This window comes from Sinocyclocheilus grahami, unplaced genomic scaffold (genome assembly GCF_001515645.1).
Source record: "Sinocyclocheilus grahami isolate Dianchi unplaced genomic scaffold, SAMN03320097.WGS_v1.1 scaffold856.1, whole genome shotgun sequence".
Taxonomy (NCBI): domain Eukaryota; kingdom Metazoa; phylum Chordata; class Actinopteri; order Cypriniformes; family Cyprinidae; genus Sinocyclocheilus; species Sinocyclocheilus grahami.
Window position 1 is genome coordinate 152,076 of NW_015506035.1, and position 21,276 is coordinate 173,351.

The 21,276-nt window shown below is 37.9% G+C and overlaps 1 protein-coding gene across 1 annotated transcript in view; it reads right to left on the bottom strand.

The window, feature by feature from the left end:
- The window catches only part of LOC107563070 (multiple C2 and transmembrane domain-containing protein 2-like), a 58,701-nt gene extending 40,303 nt beyond the window's left edge, over positions 1-18,398 (bottom strand). The window contains exons 1-10 of the mRNA XM_016247855.1: positions 18,282-18,398; positions 12,293-12,998; positions 11,893-11,946; positions 11,626-11,737; positions 5,849-5,991; positions 5,133-5,209; positions 4,897-5,008; positions 4,780-4,815; positions 1,234-1,404; positions 395-525 (exon numbers count right to left, since the gene is read on the bottom strand). Of these exons, the coding sequence (XP_016103341.1) occupies positions 395-525; positions 1,234-1,404; positions 4,780-4,815; positions 4,897-5,008; positions 5,133-5,209; positions 5,849-5,991; positions 11,626-11,737; positions 11,893-11,946; positions 12,293-12,955 (1,499 nt within the window). The 5' untranslated portion in view covers positions 12,956-12,998; positions 18,282-18,398. The remainder of the gene's footprint in view (positions 1-394; positions 526-1,233; positions 1,405-4,779; positions 4,816-4,896; positions 5,009-5,132; positions 5,210-5,848; positions 5,992-11,625; positions 11,738-11,892; positions 11,947-12,292; positions 12,999-18,281) is intronic.
- Positions 18,399-21,276: the final 2,878 nt, after the last annotated feature.

A 21,276-nucleotide genomic window follows, 5' to 3' on the forward strand; every position in this document is an offset into this window, starting at 1 on the left:
TAAAAGTCTTCTTTCAAAAACATTAAAAAATCTTACCAATCTCAGACTTTTCAAAGGTCGTGTATACTGTATGTTTATTTAAAATGTAAATCTTTTACATATCCGCTAATGGTTCAGCTAGCACAGCTTACTTCTACTGTTGTGTCACTGGATCACTTATATTTGAGATCTCATATTTTTATGGCTCTAGGCTACAGGCACATTCTTCAAATTTCATTTGATAGCAGACATCCTGAAATACAGTATATTTGGGCATTTTAGTAACTTTATGACATTTCTCACTGCCTAGAGGAAAACTGAAGAGAAAACTGGCGCATCGTGCCCCACTGTCCCCTCTTTTCTTTAACTTTTAAAACTTTTAAAGCAGTATGCGGTGTCGCTCCAGCAAACTTACACTCCCCAACACTCCTCTGACTTCCTGCCCCTTTTGCAACAAACCTCCACTGCCAGATTTTCCTGAGCATCCTGGAACTGGTTAAAGTCGAAGGACTCTCTCCACTGTGGGTTTGCCTTAATACACAGATTCTGAGACAGAAAGATAGACAAGCACGAAAGAATGAGAGAGAGAGACAGAGGAAGTTGTGTCAATTTTAAGACACTCAAAACTTCGACAGCTAACATGACAGGTGTATTAAGCCTTATTCAGTAAGTCTTCAATAAGACATATGGTGGAGGAGGGGCAGCCATCTTTTGGAGAACACATCCTCTCTTCTCGCTGGGATTATAAACTCTGACAGCATCCAATTAGAACTAGTTTTGTTCAACAAGCAAACATGCCCAAACAGAGCCAGGGGGCTCTATAAAAAAAGATGACATGAGAATACAAGACTAGCTGGTTGGAACCATTGAGGTGGGGTAGATGAGCAAGGCATTCTGGGCATGCAAATTAGCCGAACAAGACGCGGTAACAGAAGCATCAGGAGAGACGCCCTGCCAGACACGGCCAATCTAATGAGTAGCCTCCTCTGTCACCAGAGCAGTGAAGCCTGGGAGAAGCGATCCGAAAGAGGGGGAGGAGGAGGAAGGAAGGTGTGTAAAGTGGACTGGAATATCTAAAGCGAGGTATGTGAACTACTAAGAAAGTATGGGAGGAGGAAGAGGGGGAGGGAAGGGTTTAATGAGGTATTGAGAGAAACAGGTTTAGAAACAAAGAAAGCACGATGATGTAATAAGCAAGGCAAAAAGAGAAAGCAAGAGAAGCGAAAAGATGAGGGGAGAGAGGGAGGATCTCACCTTGCTCTGGACCCTCTGGTCACCCACTCTGAAGCGTATGTAGACATCTCCCTGACCGCAGTCGGGCATGTCTTGGCCTTCCACCAGGATGACAGTGTAAATTCCAGTCCAAACCTGATTCCTCTGTCCAAACGTAAGCTGCATAACCTGCACCGGGCTTATCAGCTGTCCCTGGAACAGCCAACACATACAACAGTGTACTAGTTTAGGCCAATGCTTGTTGATTCTAAACATGTTTTTACAATTTGCAAACTTATCGGTTTTCTGTGTATTTAACATTGTTGCTACAAATTCTGGTGATTTAAATATGTTACCAAGGTAACATATTATACTTGGCTCAGAAAGATGAGGTTTTGATGAAATTGCGAGAATGACTTGTGATAGTCCTGGAACCAGGTTTTAAGCGAAGAAGTGTTTATACTGTAAAGAAATGTTTTGTATCATACGCCATCATGTTACAGAAATAGTGCAGTTATGAATTTATAGATGCCATGTATCGTTTCTAGCTTTTACTGGAAAAAAAAAAGCGAATCAAGTTTTCAGTCGGTAAGATTTTTGAATGTTTTTGAAATGGGTCTCATGCTCACCAAGGCTGCATATATCTGATCAAAATAACAAGAAAAAGTGTAAAATCTTATTAATAAATTAATAAATAACTGTTTTCTAATTGAATATATTTTAAAATGTAAAAGTAAAACATTTTCAGCAGCCCTTACTCCAGTCTTTCATGCAACATGATCTTTCAGACATTCTGAAATGCTGAATAGGTGCTCAAGAAAAAAAAGAAATCTTATTATTATCAATGTTAAAAACAGTTGTGCTGCTTATTTTATTTTTTATTTATTTATTGTGGAAACCGTGATACATTTGTTTTTCAGGATTCTTTGATAAATAGAAAGTTAAAAGAACAGCCTTTATTTGAAAATAAATCTTTTATTGTAACTTTTGATCAATTAAATGTGTCCTTTCTGAATAAAATACTAAATTTCTTTAAAAAAAAAATGTTGGTACTAAAAGCAAAGGGACACATAAAACTTTTTAAGCTGACATCTTCTACTACTGTAAATAAAATGTCTGCATAAATGTGACATCTTAAAGAAAATAAAATGTATTTACGTTTTTGTAACAAAATATATTATGAAACATAAGCTTCTCAGAACAGCTAGATGAAATGTGCAGGTGATCCCAGCAACTCGGAGAAGAGAAAAAAAAACAGGTCCATCAACAAGACTGCAGATGGATAAGTACACAGTACAGAGATGACTTGCGGGTTGATAGCCCTGCACTTTCAAAAAACACAGCATCAGGAAGAGGCTGGTCTGTTCTGCCAGTAATCACAGACCAGAGAGCTGTTTTCCCACCTGGCTGCTCGGAGAGTGTGACTGAGCCTTTGCTCCATTAGAATCACACACACACATACACGGCACAGCAGACAAACCAGCATTAACATTTAATGTAACGGCCACATCTCCATAAACAAGCCTCTTTAAAGAGAGAGCGAGGGATAAGGGGTGATAGTTATAGAGGGAGCAGAGAGAGAAATATAATATCCATCCAAGCCAAGTCTTCCCAAGTGTTTATTTTGGACAAATTTGTGATCGGCGTGGCCAATAAAACAATTCCGCTTAAGAGTAAGTGGCCCCTAAAGAGAGGCTATTCCTGGTGCTAAAAGAGCTGGGGGATTGCCTCCATATGGTGGAGCAGCATGGGGACAAGGGGACAAGCCCAAAGCCGTACCCATTTGGCTAGAGCTTCAGTGCTGCCCGTCCACAGCTGTGATATTACATCCCAACATCTGGGTTATAGCTCACCATGCCTGGGAATGAGCCATCGCACATATCCTCAGCATCTTACACTGGCATAGTGCCTCAAAGACACACACACATACACACTCCAGACACTGTCAGGAAGAAGAACCACATGCTATGTGCCAATACTGCTGCCCGTTTCCATCTCAAAGACAGCGTGGCAATGCTGTGAAGAAGGAAGTGTGATAGAGGAGGAGAGGTAAGAATTGAGAGACATGTTCTGCCTCTACTGATAGGTGTCAAATAGAACTAGATCTCAGTTGTTTTGGCGGAGGACACACTGTGGTGGAAACACCAACAAAACACATACTGATCTATACTTGATCATATAATCTAGCAGGTGTCCGTTTGAGTCAATCTCACAACAACTGACTCGCTGAAATGTTGGGGATATTTTCCCCTAAAATCAAATGAAAGAAGCAAGAAAGGATATTTTGCATTATGACATAATTGAAGCACATTTAACCTACCATGTCAAATGTTCAGAAAATGCATTTGCATTACTCTAATTTGAATCAGATTTTAAAATTGTATCATTTTTTTGCGATTTATATTTAAATCGTAGCATGCATTTTAAAGTTAAGCATTACAATGTTTTGCTTTATTAAAATCAGCATAATTTTAATTGCGAACATTAACTAACAATGTATATTTACAACTGAAATTTGCAGTGCATTTTACAATTTAAATATAAATAAATTAACAAAAACCTATTAAGTGAGAACAGGATACTATATAAACTTACAGAGTCTGTATCTAATGAAAATGATTTTAGAAAACCTCTGTATGTGTATACATTGTCCACTTGACTGTTTCCACTAAAATAAAAGTTTAATAAAGCAAAAATGGTTTTCATTACTATATTTGAGGCTAAATTGTCATGAAATTAATGTCACAATGTAAAAATCTTTATAATCCCAAAAGTAGCCTTTATTCTATAAAATATTTCTTTCTTTCTTTCTCTATATTTGATTTATTTTTACTTTAATTTTGGAGTGATATTTAACCCAGGAACTTCTTTAAAAGATGCACCCTTTTTAAGACAAGACTTTGTCTACAAATCTAACAAGAGAATCATATCTAAACTTGTAAAACGAGTTCTCGTTAATATTATGTATTATGACCAAACAGGCTATAACTTATATAATATACAGACTTTTATTCTTTATGAAATTCATTGCTGGCATAAATACAGTATACTAAAAGTAAATTCTCTGCACCCCACTCTACAGTAGAATGCGGCAGAGATTTCAAAGAAATCTTAAATTGCAAGCTTTGAACGGCCTTGAACAATAAAAAGCTATTTGCCATCCGCTGCGAGGTAAATAAACTCATCTAAGAATTGACCTGCACAAAATGCAAGACAGACTTGTACTTGTACAGTGATACGTTTACTTTGGAAATCATGGATTGGTTCAGCGCATCAGACAGTCGCAGCCACAAACAAAAGTTTCTCACTCTCTTGAAGTTCTGGAATTTTTAACTAAGTGAAAGTGAAAGAAACTTGCATAAATGTTGTACATAACATCAGTGAAGTGTCTGTGCAGAAGATGGTGAGGATCTACTGCCCTCCAGTGGACAGATGTGATACATGAATAAAGGTACTGCTGTGATATTTTTAATACATAAAATTGTTTAACAATGTATTCTGTGTATTTCGGCCTGGTAACTTTTCATTCTTGTAGGCAGATGGAACACCTAGACAGAAGTTATATGGTCAATATGTAGAATGACATACCTTATTAAAACTTCCCTTTCTTCTTAGTAGCCACTTCTAAAAAATGAATGATGACAAATGAAAATGATGTTAGAAAAACTCTTGACACTTGACTCTTCCCACTAAATAAGTGCATACATTTCGTTTGGCAGGTTCCTCTCGGATGGACAGGCAGGCCTCTAGAATGATCACTCCCATATCGGTCTCCGCACTGTTGGGGTCCTCCAAAGGTAGTTTCATTGGAATTATTCTGCAGATAGCAAATTCACAAAACTTTATCTGTTCATCTAATTTTAAGAAATTATTTGAGGTAATCAGAAAAAGTTTACCTGTACAATATCATGGAAGTTATGGAATGACAAAGTTTTCCTCACCTGTCCAACTCCAGTTTATAGACAGGAAAGCTGCTTGATCCCATGAAGTCATTGGATCTGAGGTCACGATCATATACCTGCATCAGTCATCATTTTGAGACGATGATGACTAGTGACTAGTGTTGACTGATTAGTGTTTAAAGCTCAGTTTAAATAGTGTTTAGGATTTTGTACACAATCAAACTACTTAAATGTAAAATAAATAGATTTAAAAAAGCACAAATAGAGACTATTTTCTTTAGTTACAACAATAGGGGGAAATCAATTTTGTTTACATTTGTTTAAAATAATAAACATAACCAAAAAAAAAAAACTAGTTTTCATGGAATTAATAAATTCTTCCCTATTAGGTGTTTCGAATTTAGTATGTTTTGTTTACATGTTCTAAATAAATTATCATGAATAAGTATTTGTCCCAAAGTACAATGATCTGATGAGGAATTTAAAGATATAATACTCTTTATGAATTCCCTGATAAACTGACTTGATTTGAATGCAGCTCTAAAAGATGTGATAATAGTTCAAATACAAATCACCACTCTAGCACATTATCTCTTCTTCCTTTTTTTTCTGTTCTGGTGTAATAAAAATGAATTACAATCTTCCTTGATCGTTTTCAGACTTTAAGTCTTTTCTTTGATATTTTTTTATTTGCATTAGAAATAATAATTCAACAACTGTTTACAATTACGTAATAATGTAAACACTTCACAAACCTTAAGATGAAGAGTCTGATCGAGGTCTCTGACGGGAAAGGAAAATGATTCATTCCAGGTGGGATTCAGGTTCTTGTTCACAACTTTGCTTTTGTAGATGTTTTTGCCATCTAATTTGAATTTGACGAATGGGTCACTTGTACCTGTTGAAAACAAACAGCTATCAATGTTACTAACAAAAAGGGAGTCTTCAGCATTCAGTCATATTTGCTGCATAATGTTTGCAAATGATTTTGCAGATGAAGAGAACAAGTTTAAATGTATTTATTTAGTTAGTGACGATTAACACCACAGATGCTGTTGGTTAAGCTTTATTAATTTTGAACCAGGGACATTTATTTAATGACAAAACCTGGTGCAAACTGGTTCATATCATCACACTGTACAAGAACTCAGATGCAGTCATCCAGACACTGAATAATCCAGAAGACTCATTATTTAGGCGACCGTTCTTAGCGCAGAGAGGCGGACGTTTTGTCTCTCTCAGAGTGATGGGAGCTGGCTGATTGTAAAAGAGTAAAAATGACAGCCAGCGTGAATCAGTTCATTTAATGCCGGTGCATTAAAACCCCCAGAAACTAGGAGCAAGCAGTGTTAATCTCCAAAGCCTGTTAAGAAAGTCTGTCTGCGAGAGGGGAGGGAGAGCGGGCCGTCTTTGTCTATGCTGTGGTATGCAGATTGGCTGGTAAGAAAAAGAAAAAAAAAGAAAAAGAGAAAAAAAGAGTCCATCGCTTCATTTGTATGGATGGATAAAGGAGTGCTTGAGAGAACCTGCGGGGAGCCTGGAATCACATGACAAAAGCCCTGTGGGGACGGGCTGACAGGCCTGTCAGCTCGCCTCTCCAAATGAACATCTCCAGGAGGCAGCTCCTCCTGATTGTAAAAGAGTAAAAATGACAGCCAGCGTGAATCAGTTCATTTAATGCATTAAAACCCCCAGAAACTAGGAGCAAGCAGTGTTAATCTCCAAAGCCTGTTAAGAAAGTCTGTCTGCGAGAGGGGAGGGAGAGCGGTCCGTCTTTGTCTATGCTGTGGTATGCAGATTGGCTGGTAAGAAAAAGAAAAAAAAAGATGAGAGAGAAAGAGTCCATCACTTCATTTGTATGGATGGATAAAGGAGTGCTTGAGAGAACCTGCGGGGAGCCTGGAATCACATGACAAAAGCCCTGTGGGGACGGGCTGACAGGCCTGTCAGCTCGCCTCTCCAAATGAACATCTCCAGGAGGCAGCTCCTCCCTGCCAGCCGCTGACAAGGAAACCTCCAGGCAGCTTGACAGGAGGAAAGGGGCTCAAGCAGCCAGGGGAAGAGCTCCGGCGTGACTGAAAATGGTGACGGCGGAAATTAACAGAAGGAAAATGGATGGCGAAGGAAGGGAGGGAGGGGACTTGCGGCCACTTTTCCGATGTAGTGTCAGTCGGGGAACAAGCTGGCTGTTAATTGTTAGGCAAATATAGTGCTGGAAAAGGCACGAGAGGTAAACTGCGTCATCGCTGTCACGTCAGACCAAGTGAGAACTCAACTAATAATGCAAATGGCTGCAGATCGACTGAGACTTTTTTCAGACAATGTCTGAGTCTTATTGATAAAGCATTAAAATGGAGAGAAAAAAAAGGGTAAAACCTAACCCACATAAATATTTTTTTTAATTTTTTTTTTTTATGGTGCTTTAAAAATAATATTTTAAAAAAAGGTAAATATCAGAGCAAAACTTTTCAAAACTAAAGGTTTTTGTGCCCATGAAAAGTATTCCAAATAAGACACATTTGACCTAGAAGTTTTACAATAAAACAGACAGAATATGAGTCTGAAAGTGAAAACATTTCAATATGAAGAAGAAGTCTTTTCACCTGCTTCATTTCATTTGCTGTTGGTAAGAAGCCTGGAGTAAAGTTCTGTATCAAACTCTATTATAGACATGAGGTGGTGTGTTATTCTCAAAAACAACCACACGAGGTCGCAATTTCCAAAAATCTAATTTGCATACTTATTATTTAATCATATATGATTTTTGTGCAGTTATCTCAGGGTCATATTAAATTGTTAAAGCTTTTCCCTTCTTTGGACAAAATATTGAAAATATAACCAAACAGTTGACAACATGGCTCTTTATATCTCTGCAAGGACTACAATTTACATATTTGTGACCCTGGACCACATAACCAGTCATAAGTAGCACGGGTATATTTGTAGCAATAGCCCACAATACATTGTATGGGTCAAAAATATATTTTTTTCTTTTATGCCAAAAATCATTAGTATATTAAGTAAAGATCATGTTCCATGAAGATATTTTGTACATTTCCTCCCGTAAATATATAAAAACTTAATTTTTGATTAGTAATATGCGTTGCTAATTACTTTATTTGGACAACTTTAAAGGCGATTTTCTCAATATTTTGATTTTTTTGCATCCTCAGATTCCAGATTTTCAAATAGTTGTATCTCGGGCAAATATTGTCCCAACAAACCATACATCAATGGAAAGCTTATTTATTCAGCTTATATGATTATATGATGTACAAATCTCAATTATAAAAAATTGACCCTTATGACTGGTTTTGTGGTTCAGGGTCACATTTGTCATGCAGAATATATCCTGAAACAGCATCTCTACTAAAGTTACTGGCCAAAATACAGTAACAACCCCCTAACAGCTTCAATAATAGTTTACATGGACAAAGAAATGACCTTGGATTAGAAATTAGGAAATACAAAGTAAATAAACAAAAAGCAATTCAATTCTCCATTATTCTGTTCAGGTTTGCTAGTTATTGGCATTCAGTTTCTCCATCAAACAGAGAAAGTGGATCAAGGCAGTTACTTCCTTATGAAGTTACGAATCAAGTTTGATCAACTGAAAAGTGTGATTCACAAGAATTCCACTTGACATTCCAGTGTCTATAATAGACACATTATATTAATATTATTATTTTCAAAAGCATTTACTTATTCATAAGGATATTATGTAGGTATTAATATTAGGTTTCTATTATACAGTATATACAATGTAATTAATTATTTAAAAAAATATATGTTTTATACTTTATCTCCAGCAGGAGGCAATATATCCCATTTTACTCTAATAAGATAACACTAGTGCATATGATTGCACAGAGCTTATATAAAATAATAAAAGTTTAAAACAACCTTTGAAAGAAAGAAAAAATGGGACAAAAGGGACAATCATTTTGGTAATTGTGAGGTAGTTTGGGCTTCAATACATTGAAGGCTTTGAGGAAGCACATGTCTGGATTCCGCACAGGATATCTGGCATGCTTGTGCCACCAGTAACCTCACCAAGTCTATAGTGTGCATGACCATTTCATTAGATTCAGTTGGCAGAGAGGAGTATATTGGAATATATTCTAATTATGAAAAATAATGAGGTAGAGATGGTAATTAATAGCCTCTGGGCATACACCTGTGACTTTGAACATGAGAATCAGCTGCCCAATCAGCTTGGTCAGGCCTGCCAGATACACTGGCATTACGTCTGAAGAACCGCTCTGGGTATCAAATGGAAATTCAGTACAATCATTTGCTTGTAGGATTTCAGTAAACCTTAGGCTAAATCCCTCTTCTCTCTCTCTCTCTTCTCTCTCTCACTCTCCCTTTTGTATCTATCGCTCTCTCGCATTAACAAAAAGTTAAGAGATAAAACAGACACATTTTGCACTATGACACCAGGGACTGTGAACAGCCTCTAGGTAACAACACCTCAACATGACTCTATATGCATTGGCTCTGTAGTAGGAAAAAACCAAGGCCAGCTCATTTGTTTCCCAATGCTATGATAAAACTGACTTGATTCTGTGCAATCAAGGTACAACATTTGAATGGAAGGCTGTTGATGATGACTTCTAAATCCAAACAATAGTTCCAGAAATAGCTTTTTTGTTTTCTTAAATGTAACGTGGTTACAGAAGCAAGACAGAAATGACAGAATTATAGACATTCTGGTCTAACTGCATTCTGCATATTAGGAATGACTAGACAGGCTGAACTGAAGTAACTTGGAAATGTTGTCGTCTCTGCTTTTCCTATTAAATTGCTTTTTGATTGTATAATGCATTACAAAATATTTCTCAGCAACACCTCTCTAAATAATGTTATTTTATTTTACCTTTTTTATTTTAGATTTTATTTTTATTTTAAATTCCATTTTACTTTGTTTTATTCTTCTTCAGAAAGCTTTAAGGATCACTGAGCCAACATCTTTAACTCTGAGATGACCGACAATGAAAACAGCATGACAATCAAAAACAATTACTGTGCTCACAAATTCTTTGACTATGAACTGAAGAACCTTCAACAATCTTCACAATCTGAAGAATTTAGAATTTACAAGACTCCAGAAGATTCCCAAACAAGATATGATTTCATTTACATGTTTACAGTACAAGGACTGCTGGCTTTTTTGTGCAGATTCCAGATTCCATCCATTAGCAGTTTCACCTGTAGGACTTCACAAAGCTCAGATGATTGCCACAGAATAAATTAATCTTATGTGTGTTACATTTTGACTCATTTAATTATACTGCCAGTTATCAATTAAAGAATCTAACTCCTCTTAACAGATATCCCTCCTCTTCAAAATCAGCAAAGAAAAAAAAAACATAAATTTCTCTCTGAACATTAGAAATAATCAGAATAAGGAACCTTTCAGGTAAAAAAAAATAATAATCTGATATACTTTACACTAAGAATGTAGCTATACAAGACATCATTAGAAATCATTAGAATAAAGAACCTTTCCAGGAAAAAAAAAAAAACATTTTCGTCTGATATACTTTACACTAAGAATGCAAGATCCCCAGCCTACTGCCATGCATATGCACAAACACTATGGACAGAAGAATCTGTTTTGTCAAGTTCGGCATTTAACAAACAAACAAAGTGGAAATCATGACGACTCATTTTTCTATGGTAGCAGCTGACAGTTTTGACATCTACAAACCACCATAGGTGTCACGAATCCGGTCCGTGGCCTTCAGGCTGATTGCCACTAGAGGTTATTCTCCCATTACATTGACTCTCACACCACACAGACTGTTACTCATCACCCTGGACTGCATTTCCCATCAACCATTGCACTGATTACACGCACACAGCTGAATGCACTGATCACACACACACACACACACACACACACAGCTGAATCCAATCAGAAATGCACTCTTAAAAATAAAGGTGCTTCACGATGCCACAGAAGAACCTTTTTGTCTAAATGGTTCCATGAAGGACCTTAACATCTGGAGAACCTTTCTGTTTCCCAAAAGGTTCTTTGTGGTGAAAGAAGGTTCTTCAGATTATAAAAAGGTAAGAAAGAGATGGTTCTTTGTGGAACCAAAAATGGTTCTTCTATGGCATCGCTTGAAGAACCTTTTGAAGCACCTTTATTTTTAAGAGTGTGCTACTTAAGCCATGGACTTCCTCTCTCTCACTGCCGAGTATTGTTCTGCATTTTTCACTCCCCAAGTGTTAGCTGCCTTACTGAGCCATTCCGATGAATCATTCCATCTGATGCCAAACCAGTCAAAACATCAGGGGGTGGCTTATACAGTTTCAATACCAATCTATAAAAAGATTTTCAAATCAGGATTTTTAGAGCTGATTAAGACATATGCTATGATGTACTAATAACACTACTCATTCATTTATAATTACAGGAATGTAGTCTTTAATTATGCAAATAACGTCAATGCAATGCCTAGAGTAAACCACACCGCCCAGCATCATCGTAGTTGAAATATCTGTATTAGTCAGAGGTCAGTACCTGAGCGGTCTCTGATAACCAGGTTTTTGCCTTCCTTTAGGTTGATGGTGAGGAGATACTGGAACTTCTGCTGTGCTGAAGCACTTTGACTGTCATTTAATCCTGCAGGGAACTGACAAGTAGAGAGCAAAAGATTTGGGCCTAGTCAGTGTTGGATGACAATTATGATTATGACTATTCTGGAGTGAAGTACTTGAAGAAATACTACACTGTGTTTTAATTTTCTTCTGTCTTCAAGACAACACTTTCTCTTATTAAAATACTCACGTTTCGTTCTTGTTCTGCAAGTGTGTCAAAGTCACTGGTTTCATTGAGAATGTCCTGAGAAAGAGATTAATGTTTATCCATAAATCATGCATTATTGCCTACAGTTGGTCAATTCAGAATTTGGCAGCATGCATTTCTTTTTGATGTCAAATAAAATAATACTGAAATTCCTTAAGAGATATTTATTTATAAAAGCTGTATTCTGAAATAATTTACAGTGGTGGCCAAAATTGTTAGAATGCCTGACAGATCTGAAAATATTGACCTTTTTTTGCCTCCAAAACATGATTTCATTTCATAATGTTCATGAAACATGCAGATGGTTGCTCTGAGCACAACAAATATCAGATGAAGCGAGTCGTACTGATTTTATCCAAAAACAAAACTTTGTGAGACTTGCCATGTCCTCAGCTGACCCTGCAATGAACATATCCACTGGAGATGATGGCTGGTGCTCGGTAGGACATTTCTCCTCAGGTGGAGTACTGCTGACTGACTCTTGTGCAGGAGGCGTCTGTCTTCCAGCACCAGCTCTACTAAGGGCTGCAGCCACTCTATCTGTGGGGTCTTTTGGTCTCTGACCAGGCGATTTTCTTTCAGGTGCCATCTGTCTTTCTGTAGGTGGATATACAGGTCCAGTCACTGCATCTAAATCATCTATGTACCACGTCGTGGCTCTTTGCCGCTTATCAGTTTCCAATAAAACTGGAAAGTCAACAGGAACTGATCTCTCTGATGGCGCGGGGCTGCAGGAGTATGGCATGTCAGCGACACTTAACTGCTCAGATAAGGCAGTACTGGCGGTTTCACTTGCTGCTTCATCCAAGTCACATGAACCCTCCATGTTTCCAAAGAAGACAGAGTCTTGACCTGGTGTCCTGGAATCATCCTGCAAATCCAGCATGGCACTGGGATTAATCCTGAGGTCTGGTACTGACATACTCTTCCTGTATATCAGAGGGGTCTTTTTCTTCTTCCCTAGACCCTTCGTTCCGATCTTCAGAATTAAATTGGGTTTGGCTCTCTCACGGAGATTGGGCCAGACTTTCTTCTTTTGCTCCATTGTGATTGCAGATGAAACGGCACTTTAGCTCAAATTAAAACAACTGTCAGACAAAAGATAATAGAGGGGGAAAAGTATCAATTTAAGAAAAACGGTTTAAACAAAGTAAAACAAGTAAAAAAAATGTGAACTTACACTGTGCACTGTTGTTTTTAATATATATATATATATATATATATATATATGAAATTAATATGATTCAACTAAGACACATTAAATTGATCAATATTGACATTAAAGACATTTATAATGTTACAAAAGAGTTATGTCAAATACTGTAAATGCAGTTTTATTTTACCTTTGTATTCAAGAACCCATAAAAGGTTAGGTTATCTTGTTTTCCACAAAAAAATATTAAGCAGCACTTTTTCAACACTGATAAAAATAATAAATGTTTCTTGAGCACCAAATCAGCATCAAACATAATCTCTGAAGAATCATGTGACACTGAAGACTGGAGTAATGGCTGCTGAAAATCCAGCTGTCATCACATTAATAAATGACATTATAAATCATTAAAATAGTAAACAGTTATTTAAATTTTTTAATATATTGCAAATATTGGTTTTACTGTTTGAAAAAAATGCAGCCTTGGTGAGCATAAGAGACTTTCAAAAACATATATACAGTACATGTGTCACAATACGCTGGAGCACGGGCACGAAGAAACGTGGAGATTTCACAAAACAAGAGTCTTTAATAATCCAACAGGAGACTCGGAACACAAGGAAGACATTCAAGACCCGACAAGGAAAAATGAGGCAGACTACACATTTATACTAAACTTAACGAGGGACAGACAGGTGCGGGGAATCAACTAATAATGAGAAAACGAGAAAAGGAACATGATCAAATAAGGGAACTGTTACGTGCTATGCATATGTGTGTGTTTCTTCCTTCCCTCCCTCTCTTGTCTTTTCTGTGCTGCCTCGCTCTTAGGTTCCTGGTTGGACGTGTCACCTGCTAGTCATAATTGTGACGTCGCCCTCTGCGCCCAATCTGCTGTCGCCCTGCTGGTTTAAAAGGTCCTCCCGCGAACCTCGTGTGGCGGCGGTGTGTTTGTGTGTGTGTTTTGGTTTGGTGAGATTAGTTTTTGTATCCTACTCTTTAATGCTGTGTGTCTAGCACTTGCTGTGTATTTGTTTATTTGTTTATTCCTTAATTAGGGAAAAAGGAACAGGTAAGCATATCGCACAATATACACTTTGCACGTAGTAACGATGAGTGTTTAGACACATTAGGAAAGTGGTGTGTGCCCCCCTTGTAATTTGGTTTTTAGTGGTAAGAGTAGGACATTTAGAGCATCCATATTGTAACGGGGTTTGCCATATTGGCAAACAGGTATATGGCGGGCAAAACACAAGAATAGTCACCGGGCTAGCGTAGGTCACCGATCAGCAGACAGAATCACAGGGGCGAGACGAGAGGGAGAAATCCAAGAAAACAGGCAAAGATCAAAAACCGCAAAAACAGGCAAGGCAAGGCAAGGCAAAACAAGGAAAACACGGAGACTCGGAAAGGGGTACAGGCTAAACAATACTCAGCCGAGAAATGTGGTTAGAGTGGGTGTTATATAGTGAATGAGGTAATTAGAAACAGCTGTGTGCAATGAGTGCAATCAGGGCAGTGTGCAAATTGTGCAAAGAATGATGGGAAATGTAGTCCGGGGTGCTATGCAACAGTTTGTGTAGTGGACTCAGGAAGATCAACTGTGACTAGACTTGACTCGGGAATATTAGCTGTGACTAGACTTGACTCATGAAGATCTGTTGTGACTTGACTAGACTCATGATAATGAACTGTAACTTGACGATGGGAAAAAAATCAATTTTTGTTAATTTTCTTTATTATTATTTTCATTTCAGCAATTGTAAATAGCGCATCACATAAGCATTTTTCTTGTGGCTTCGGTAATAAATGTAATAAACGCTTAATGTAATAAATTGTTACTTGAGCTTCATTCGTGTGTTTATGGTCACTTTTCTGCCTGGTTCAATCCACCCAGCAATAATTATTTTTTTTAAGTGTTATGATGCAACTCCTAGATCTTTAAAGATCGTAACATTTAATGGGGGCTCGTCCGGGATACTTTTTTATGTCCAGGGACATTTATTATTGCTGGTGTTGACGGCGGAGTGACCATACACCTGGTTAGTGGTGCATCAGGGTATTTTTTTGGTCTTATGGTGATTGGTCGATGCAAGTATGGCAGACTTTGATTTAGAGGCGTTCATTAATGTACCTACTTTGGAGCAGCTCGATAAATGTCGAAAAGATGATTTAATTAGTATTGCAGCTCATTATCGAATTTCCGTTTCGAGGCAGCAGCTCAAGAGAGAGATTAAGAGCATTGTGTTGAAGAAACTGGTGGAGCTGGGTGTTCTGGTTTTGCCTGAAGCGAGTGAGGATGGTTCTCTTGCCTCTGACATCCGCCCTGAGTTTGGGGAGGAGGAGCAGAGCGGAACTGCCGAGGTGGAGGGGTCTGAAGCCAAGGCTGTTCTGCCGCCCTTTGAACCTTTTTCTCCGGCCTCAGCTGGGTCTGGAGGTGATGCGCGACTGAAGGTCCGCTTGGCGTGAGTCCAAATGGACGCACGCGAGAGAGCAGAGGAACGTCAGGCAGAGAGAGAATTGCGTCTAAAAATCTGCAGATGGGAGATTGAGGCAGAGATGCAGATAAAGATAAAGATGCAGGAATTAGAGTTAAATGTGTCCAGAAGTGCACCTGCTCCATTTGTGAGCCTCTGGGCTTTCAGGCCAGAACTTAGGAACGGGATCCCTCTCCTCTTCGGTGTGGCACAGTCGCCGTACCATACACAGCTCACCCTCAGCGGCGGTGCAGGGGGCGGAGCTCCTCTCCGTGCTCACACCGTCCACGGCTTTCTCCCTCGTGGCGGGCGTTGTTGCCGGCTCACACACCTTGACTGACATCATCCTCAGATCTGTCGCTCCATGCGGCGATGGCTCTCCGTCAGTATGCGCCACGCAGCGGGGAGATGGTGGGCTGAGCACTGGGTCCGGAGTGGCACTTCGGTCTCGCCAGTGTCCACTCTACAAAGGCGGCGAAATTCACTCGAGGACCATTTTCGGATGACAGCGCTCTGCACAAGATGTTTAAACTGGCATCGTAAAACGCACAGAGCACCTCGCGGGTGCGTTACATGTCTGTGGATCAATGATGTGATGCTTACGCTCTTTTTCTGGTAGCTGGTTAGAGCAGCGAGGACCAGGAATAGTCTAGTATGGCCCTCGAGCGATCTCTCCCCCTGCTCCAGCAGGAGGAGGAGGTACATCAGACGGGAGAGGGGATCCATGGTAAACACAACGGAAACAAAACACTGAGAGAAAAAACGGAAACAAAACCGGAGGGTAGACACACAGAGGTAACTGTTTCGGTCGGGTCTTCTGTCACAATACGCTGGAGCACTGGCCCGAAGAAACAAGGAGACGTGGAGATTTCACAGAAACGAGAGTCTTTAATAATCCAACAGGAGACACGGAACAGAAGGAAGACATTCAAGACCCGACAAGGAAACATGAGGCAGACTACACATTTATACTAAACTTAACGAGGGACAGACAGGTGCAGGGAATCAACTAATAATGAGACAACGAGAACAGGAACATGATCAAATAAGGGAACACTGAAACAGAAACGGGCAAAACAGGTTCATAATCCTGACAACATGTATGTAGTACACATAATGTGCACATCTGTACATAAATCTACTGCTTATTCCATCTAGATGTATATTACTTTCAAGTTTTTAATCTACTTATTAAGTTCATATTTAAATACATATAATTTTTTTTCTATTCTCTTACATACTATGATTGCATGGTATGTACTTTATGTAAGTCTCCAGAGTTCCTGGAAAGCATAAATAGTATGGAAATAGTACGGAAATCATAAATAGTATTAGCATAATAGTTTGGAGAGACATCATTCTATAAAATGTCATTAGCGACTGATGCTAACTTTTTGGCAAAGAATAGGTACTACTTCTGTTTGTAAATGATTGCATGGTGTTAAACTGAAGGAGACCTTCATTCTTAGCTTTATTTTTGCATTCCTAATATCTTGAGCTGATTTCTGAGCATTCAACCAGATGCTGTAGATTAATGGGTGTTCAATCTTGCCCCTGGAGGGCCAGCATCCTGCAGTTTGGCTCCAACTTGCCCCAACACTAGTTGAGTAAATTGTAGTAAGCCTGAAGACCTTGAATAGCTGGTTCTGGTGTGTTTATATGGGATTGTAGCTAAACTCTGCTGGTTAATAACCCTCCAGAAGCAGGACTGGTCATCCCTGTTGTATTACATATGAAATTGCCAAAATCACAGATAATGTCAAGCGTTTACACGTTGACATGAAACAGTGCGTGTAGAGTACAATGGCCTGCTACTGCAAAGTATGCAGAAAATGTGCTGATTACATTGCCACATCGCAGACCATGAGGCCATATTTGTTGTGGAACTGTGAAGTTTCTCGAGAAATGGTCACACTGCTAAACTTTTTTTTTTCACTGAGTTGAAAGGTCTTTTACTAATTTGTTATATAAATGTAGGCATAATAGACTAAATCTGAAGATTATCACATGACAATGCAGACCACTATGACATACTTTCCATGTCTAGATCAGCAAACACAGAATTGATCATAGTGATGTTTGGAAGTTTATTTTAGTGATGGTCTGCTGGGTACTAAGGGAAAGTTTTAATTAATTCAAAGTATCATGCCAAATATGTGCTTGCAATTACTGCTACTTTTTAATACACTCAGATAAAGTAAACATTTATTAACTATTGAAACTGATCAAATCAAGAGATTGAGGACATGTTTTTATTAAAGTATGTTTCATGTGCAAACTTTATAAAGCAATCTATTACATAACATCCTCAGGAAGTAATAGATTTGCCTAAATAAATTCAGCAGCAGCAGATTCAGCAAGAATAATTTGATGTTAGTCAGTAAAATGGACTATAGTCAAGTATACACACACACACCATATGATGCTACAAAGTAAACTGTTCAAGAGGTGTGGTGTGTACATTATTTAAGCAGGTGTGTTGGACAGGTTTTTGCATTTTTGTTGGTGTAATGTTCAACAGCTCAAAGCATTAGGTCAATTCGCTTTAACAAAGTTAATCATTCTAACCCATATACAAACTTAAAGCAACATAACGCTATTAGCCTACTCCCGATAGTTACCTAAAAAATCTGGTTCTAATTTATTATGTATTGACAGTCGTAACAAAATCTGTAAGTTAAATATTTGTCAGAAACTATGTTACTATGTAATGCATTTGACAAGAGAGTTCAGACTCTTACCTTTTTCCAGATAAATTAGGCTACTGGACGTGTTTTCTTCTAGAAGACACGACTGACAACAGCAGTGCACGTTCAGATCCACCTGTAAGTAAGTGGCAGTTGTGATGTCCGTGGAGTTTTCTGCTTGGACCGGTTTGTCTCTGTAGTAGGGTGAGGTGGTGACTAGTTTTGAAACAGTTACCGGAGTTTCGAAGTTCGCATGCAATGTAGCGTTAAATGCTTTGTGTTTACTAGATTATTTTCTAGATACTTTAATGTCAGTGAACACCCATACATTGTTATATAGTATGGATGGTTGTGATTTTGACTTAAAATACAGTATCTGAAGTAATTCTATCCTTCCAGTGTTTCTTGGGAATAAACCTGAAACTGTGTATGGTGCAGACAATGTCCATTCATTTGTTTGGGCTGCGCTGCATGCAAACGCAGTGCCACCTGCTGGCCGCTTCTCATATTGCATGTCTGTGGATCAATCTTGAGTTAACAGTGATTTGGATTTTTTTTTTGGATAGCCCTTTAATATTCATTATTTTCATTTTCATTAAAAACAAGCGGTGACTCGATTTTGTTAGAATAATATTTGTATTTAATAATATAATATTTGAAGTTTTTGTCTGTAAACTGTGGTGTTTCATGCAAGAAGAAAACAAATGTATTGCCATGGTTGTACTGTGTATGTATGTATATGTATTACATTATTTGATATTTTTATGTTACTTTAAACTGCATAAACCTTAAAACTTGCTGACATAAAAAAAAAAGTATTCACATTATTTATTTTTGTTTGTTTGTTTAATTTCTTTCCTTAACTTGGGCATTTTTATTTTTTCACTGACCCACACATAAACGTACAGAAGGTTGTTTTAGTCTATTCCAATACACTTAAAGAGCTATTCCATGACTTTAACGGTGTATAAAAATGAATATCAAATAACTGTTCTTGCATGTCCATATTCTGGTCTATAAACGCCTAAGCTAGATCATGGCCAAAATATATCAGTATATAGGCCTATGTCACTTACATCTATATTCTGAAGTTCCATGTGCACTGACTGTGTGTTTCTCAGAGATGCAGTATGAAGGCACATAGAGTGAGTACTTGAGGGTACAATAAGGTTTTTAATAAAGCGGACAGATTCTAATGTTTGGGACTTCACATGTGGACAAAGTCTACTCAAATTCAGAGAACTGTTCACTTCAGCTTGCACAGAATAAGCGTGAGAGCCTATGTTACACAATAAAAGCCAATATCTTTACTTTAGTGAATGCAGAATACAAATTTGTACAACAATCTCTAGCATAATATCTTAGTCATTCAATAAAATGTTCACTAGAATATTTATTGTATAATGAAGATAAAACAACACATTCAAGGGAAATGCAGATTAACTTAAAGTTCTCTCTCATGTTTTACTCCTTTTTTTTTTTCCTTTTCGAAACATCTTGTTTCAGTTATGGCAACAAAGTCCAGCTTGTGCCGCCAAACGGTTTGAGCATCCAAACCGCAAACAGCTTCTTGGAGTGAACTAGTAACTACAAACAATTACCAAATACATAATTCTGATTTAGAAAAAGCCATAAAGCAAAGCAGTGTACTCTTGCACAGCAAAGTAAAGAAAGTACGCAACAAACAATTGTTGTTTCCTCTTTATCCCTTCCTTTCACATTCAACAGTTTGTGACACAGCACTCTGCACCAAAGGAACAGCCTCCTCTCTTCAGATCTCCTATGTATTTCTCCCGTGCATTTATAGGAACCCCTGACGTGAGGGTGATTTTGTTTTGATGAAGTCAGAATGTAATGAGTGATATCATATTTGATTCCGAACACCAGCAACTCTTTGGAATAAGGCTCTAATTGTGCATGTAGCTGAGAAACTCCCTGATTCCTAATCAAGCACTAATGTTGAGTGTTTGCGTGTGCATTCATTGCAGTTTGAAAATCCCGCAGTGCTTTCATAACACTGGGCTGGCATTATTGCTCGTCTAACCTGAAAAGCTTTGATTGTGATCAACTTTAAATGATTTCGACAGACATCATAAAACTTTCCAATGGGCGTTTCAATTCAGCTGAGTCAACAAAGCTTGTACACATCTGAAGTTAAATCTAAAGCTATACCTAAAGCAGTGTTTGCATGGCTCTTGTGGATTTCATATTTAGTCAGTGCACCTTTGTACGTAACCATAGAAGGATAGTTCACCTAAAAAAAAGAAGAGAGAATTCAGTCATCTTGTTCAAAACCAGTTGTGATGAATGTTTCATTCAGTTAATATCAATGCTATAATTGTAAAAATATCTTTTGTGTTCCAAAAATTAAATAGTCATACAAGTTTGGAACTACTGAGTAAATAATGACAGAATTGTCATTTTTGGGTGAACTATCTCTTAAATACCCAAGCACTTAAGGACACAGGGTTAACAGTCGTTTTCTCACCTGCGCTATAAAGAGCACTTTATTCATGAACTAGGCAACATTGTGCAATAAATGAACATGTGGTAGTATAATATGCATGATTGAATTTTTTTCCTCTCAATTTATTATTATTATTAAAGGGATAGTTCACCCCAAAATGAAAAATCTGTCATCATTTACTCGCCCTCAAGTTATTCCAAACCCGTATGAAATTCTTTTTTCTGTTAAACTTCAAATATTTTGAAGAATGTGGGTAACCAAACTGTTGATGGTCCCCATTGACTTCCATAGTATGGAAAATAAACAGTACGGTGACCATCAACTGTTTGGTCACAAACATTCTTCAAAAAAAGTATCTTGTGTTCAGCAGAAGAAGGAAATGCATACAGGTTTGGAACAACTGACAGAATAAATGACAGAACTCTCGTATTTGGGTAAACAATCCCTTTAAAAATTCCACTTTTAATGTGAATGCTTTGTGTTCCTGGCTATGTGTGGGTTGGGGACTGCATAGATTAATATCAGCTTATTGCCAGTTGCTCAAGAGGGCAGGGAGGTATGCGCACACTGACCGAATACATA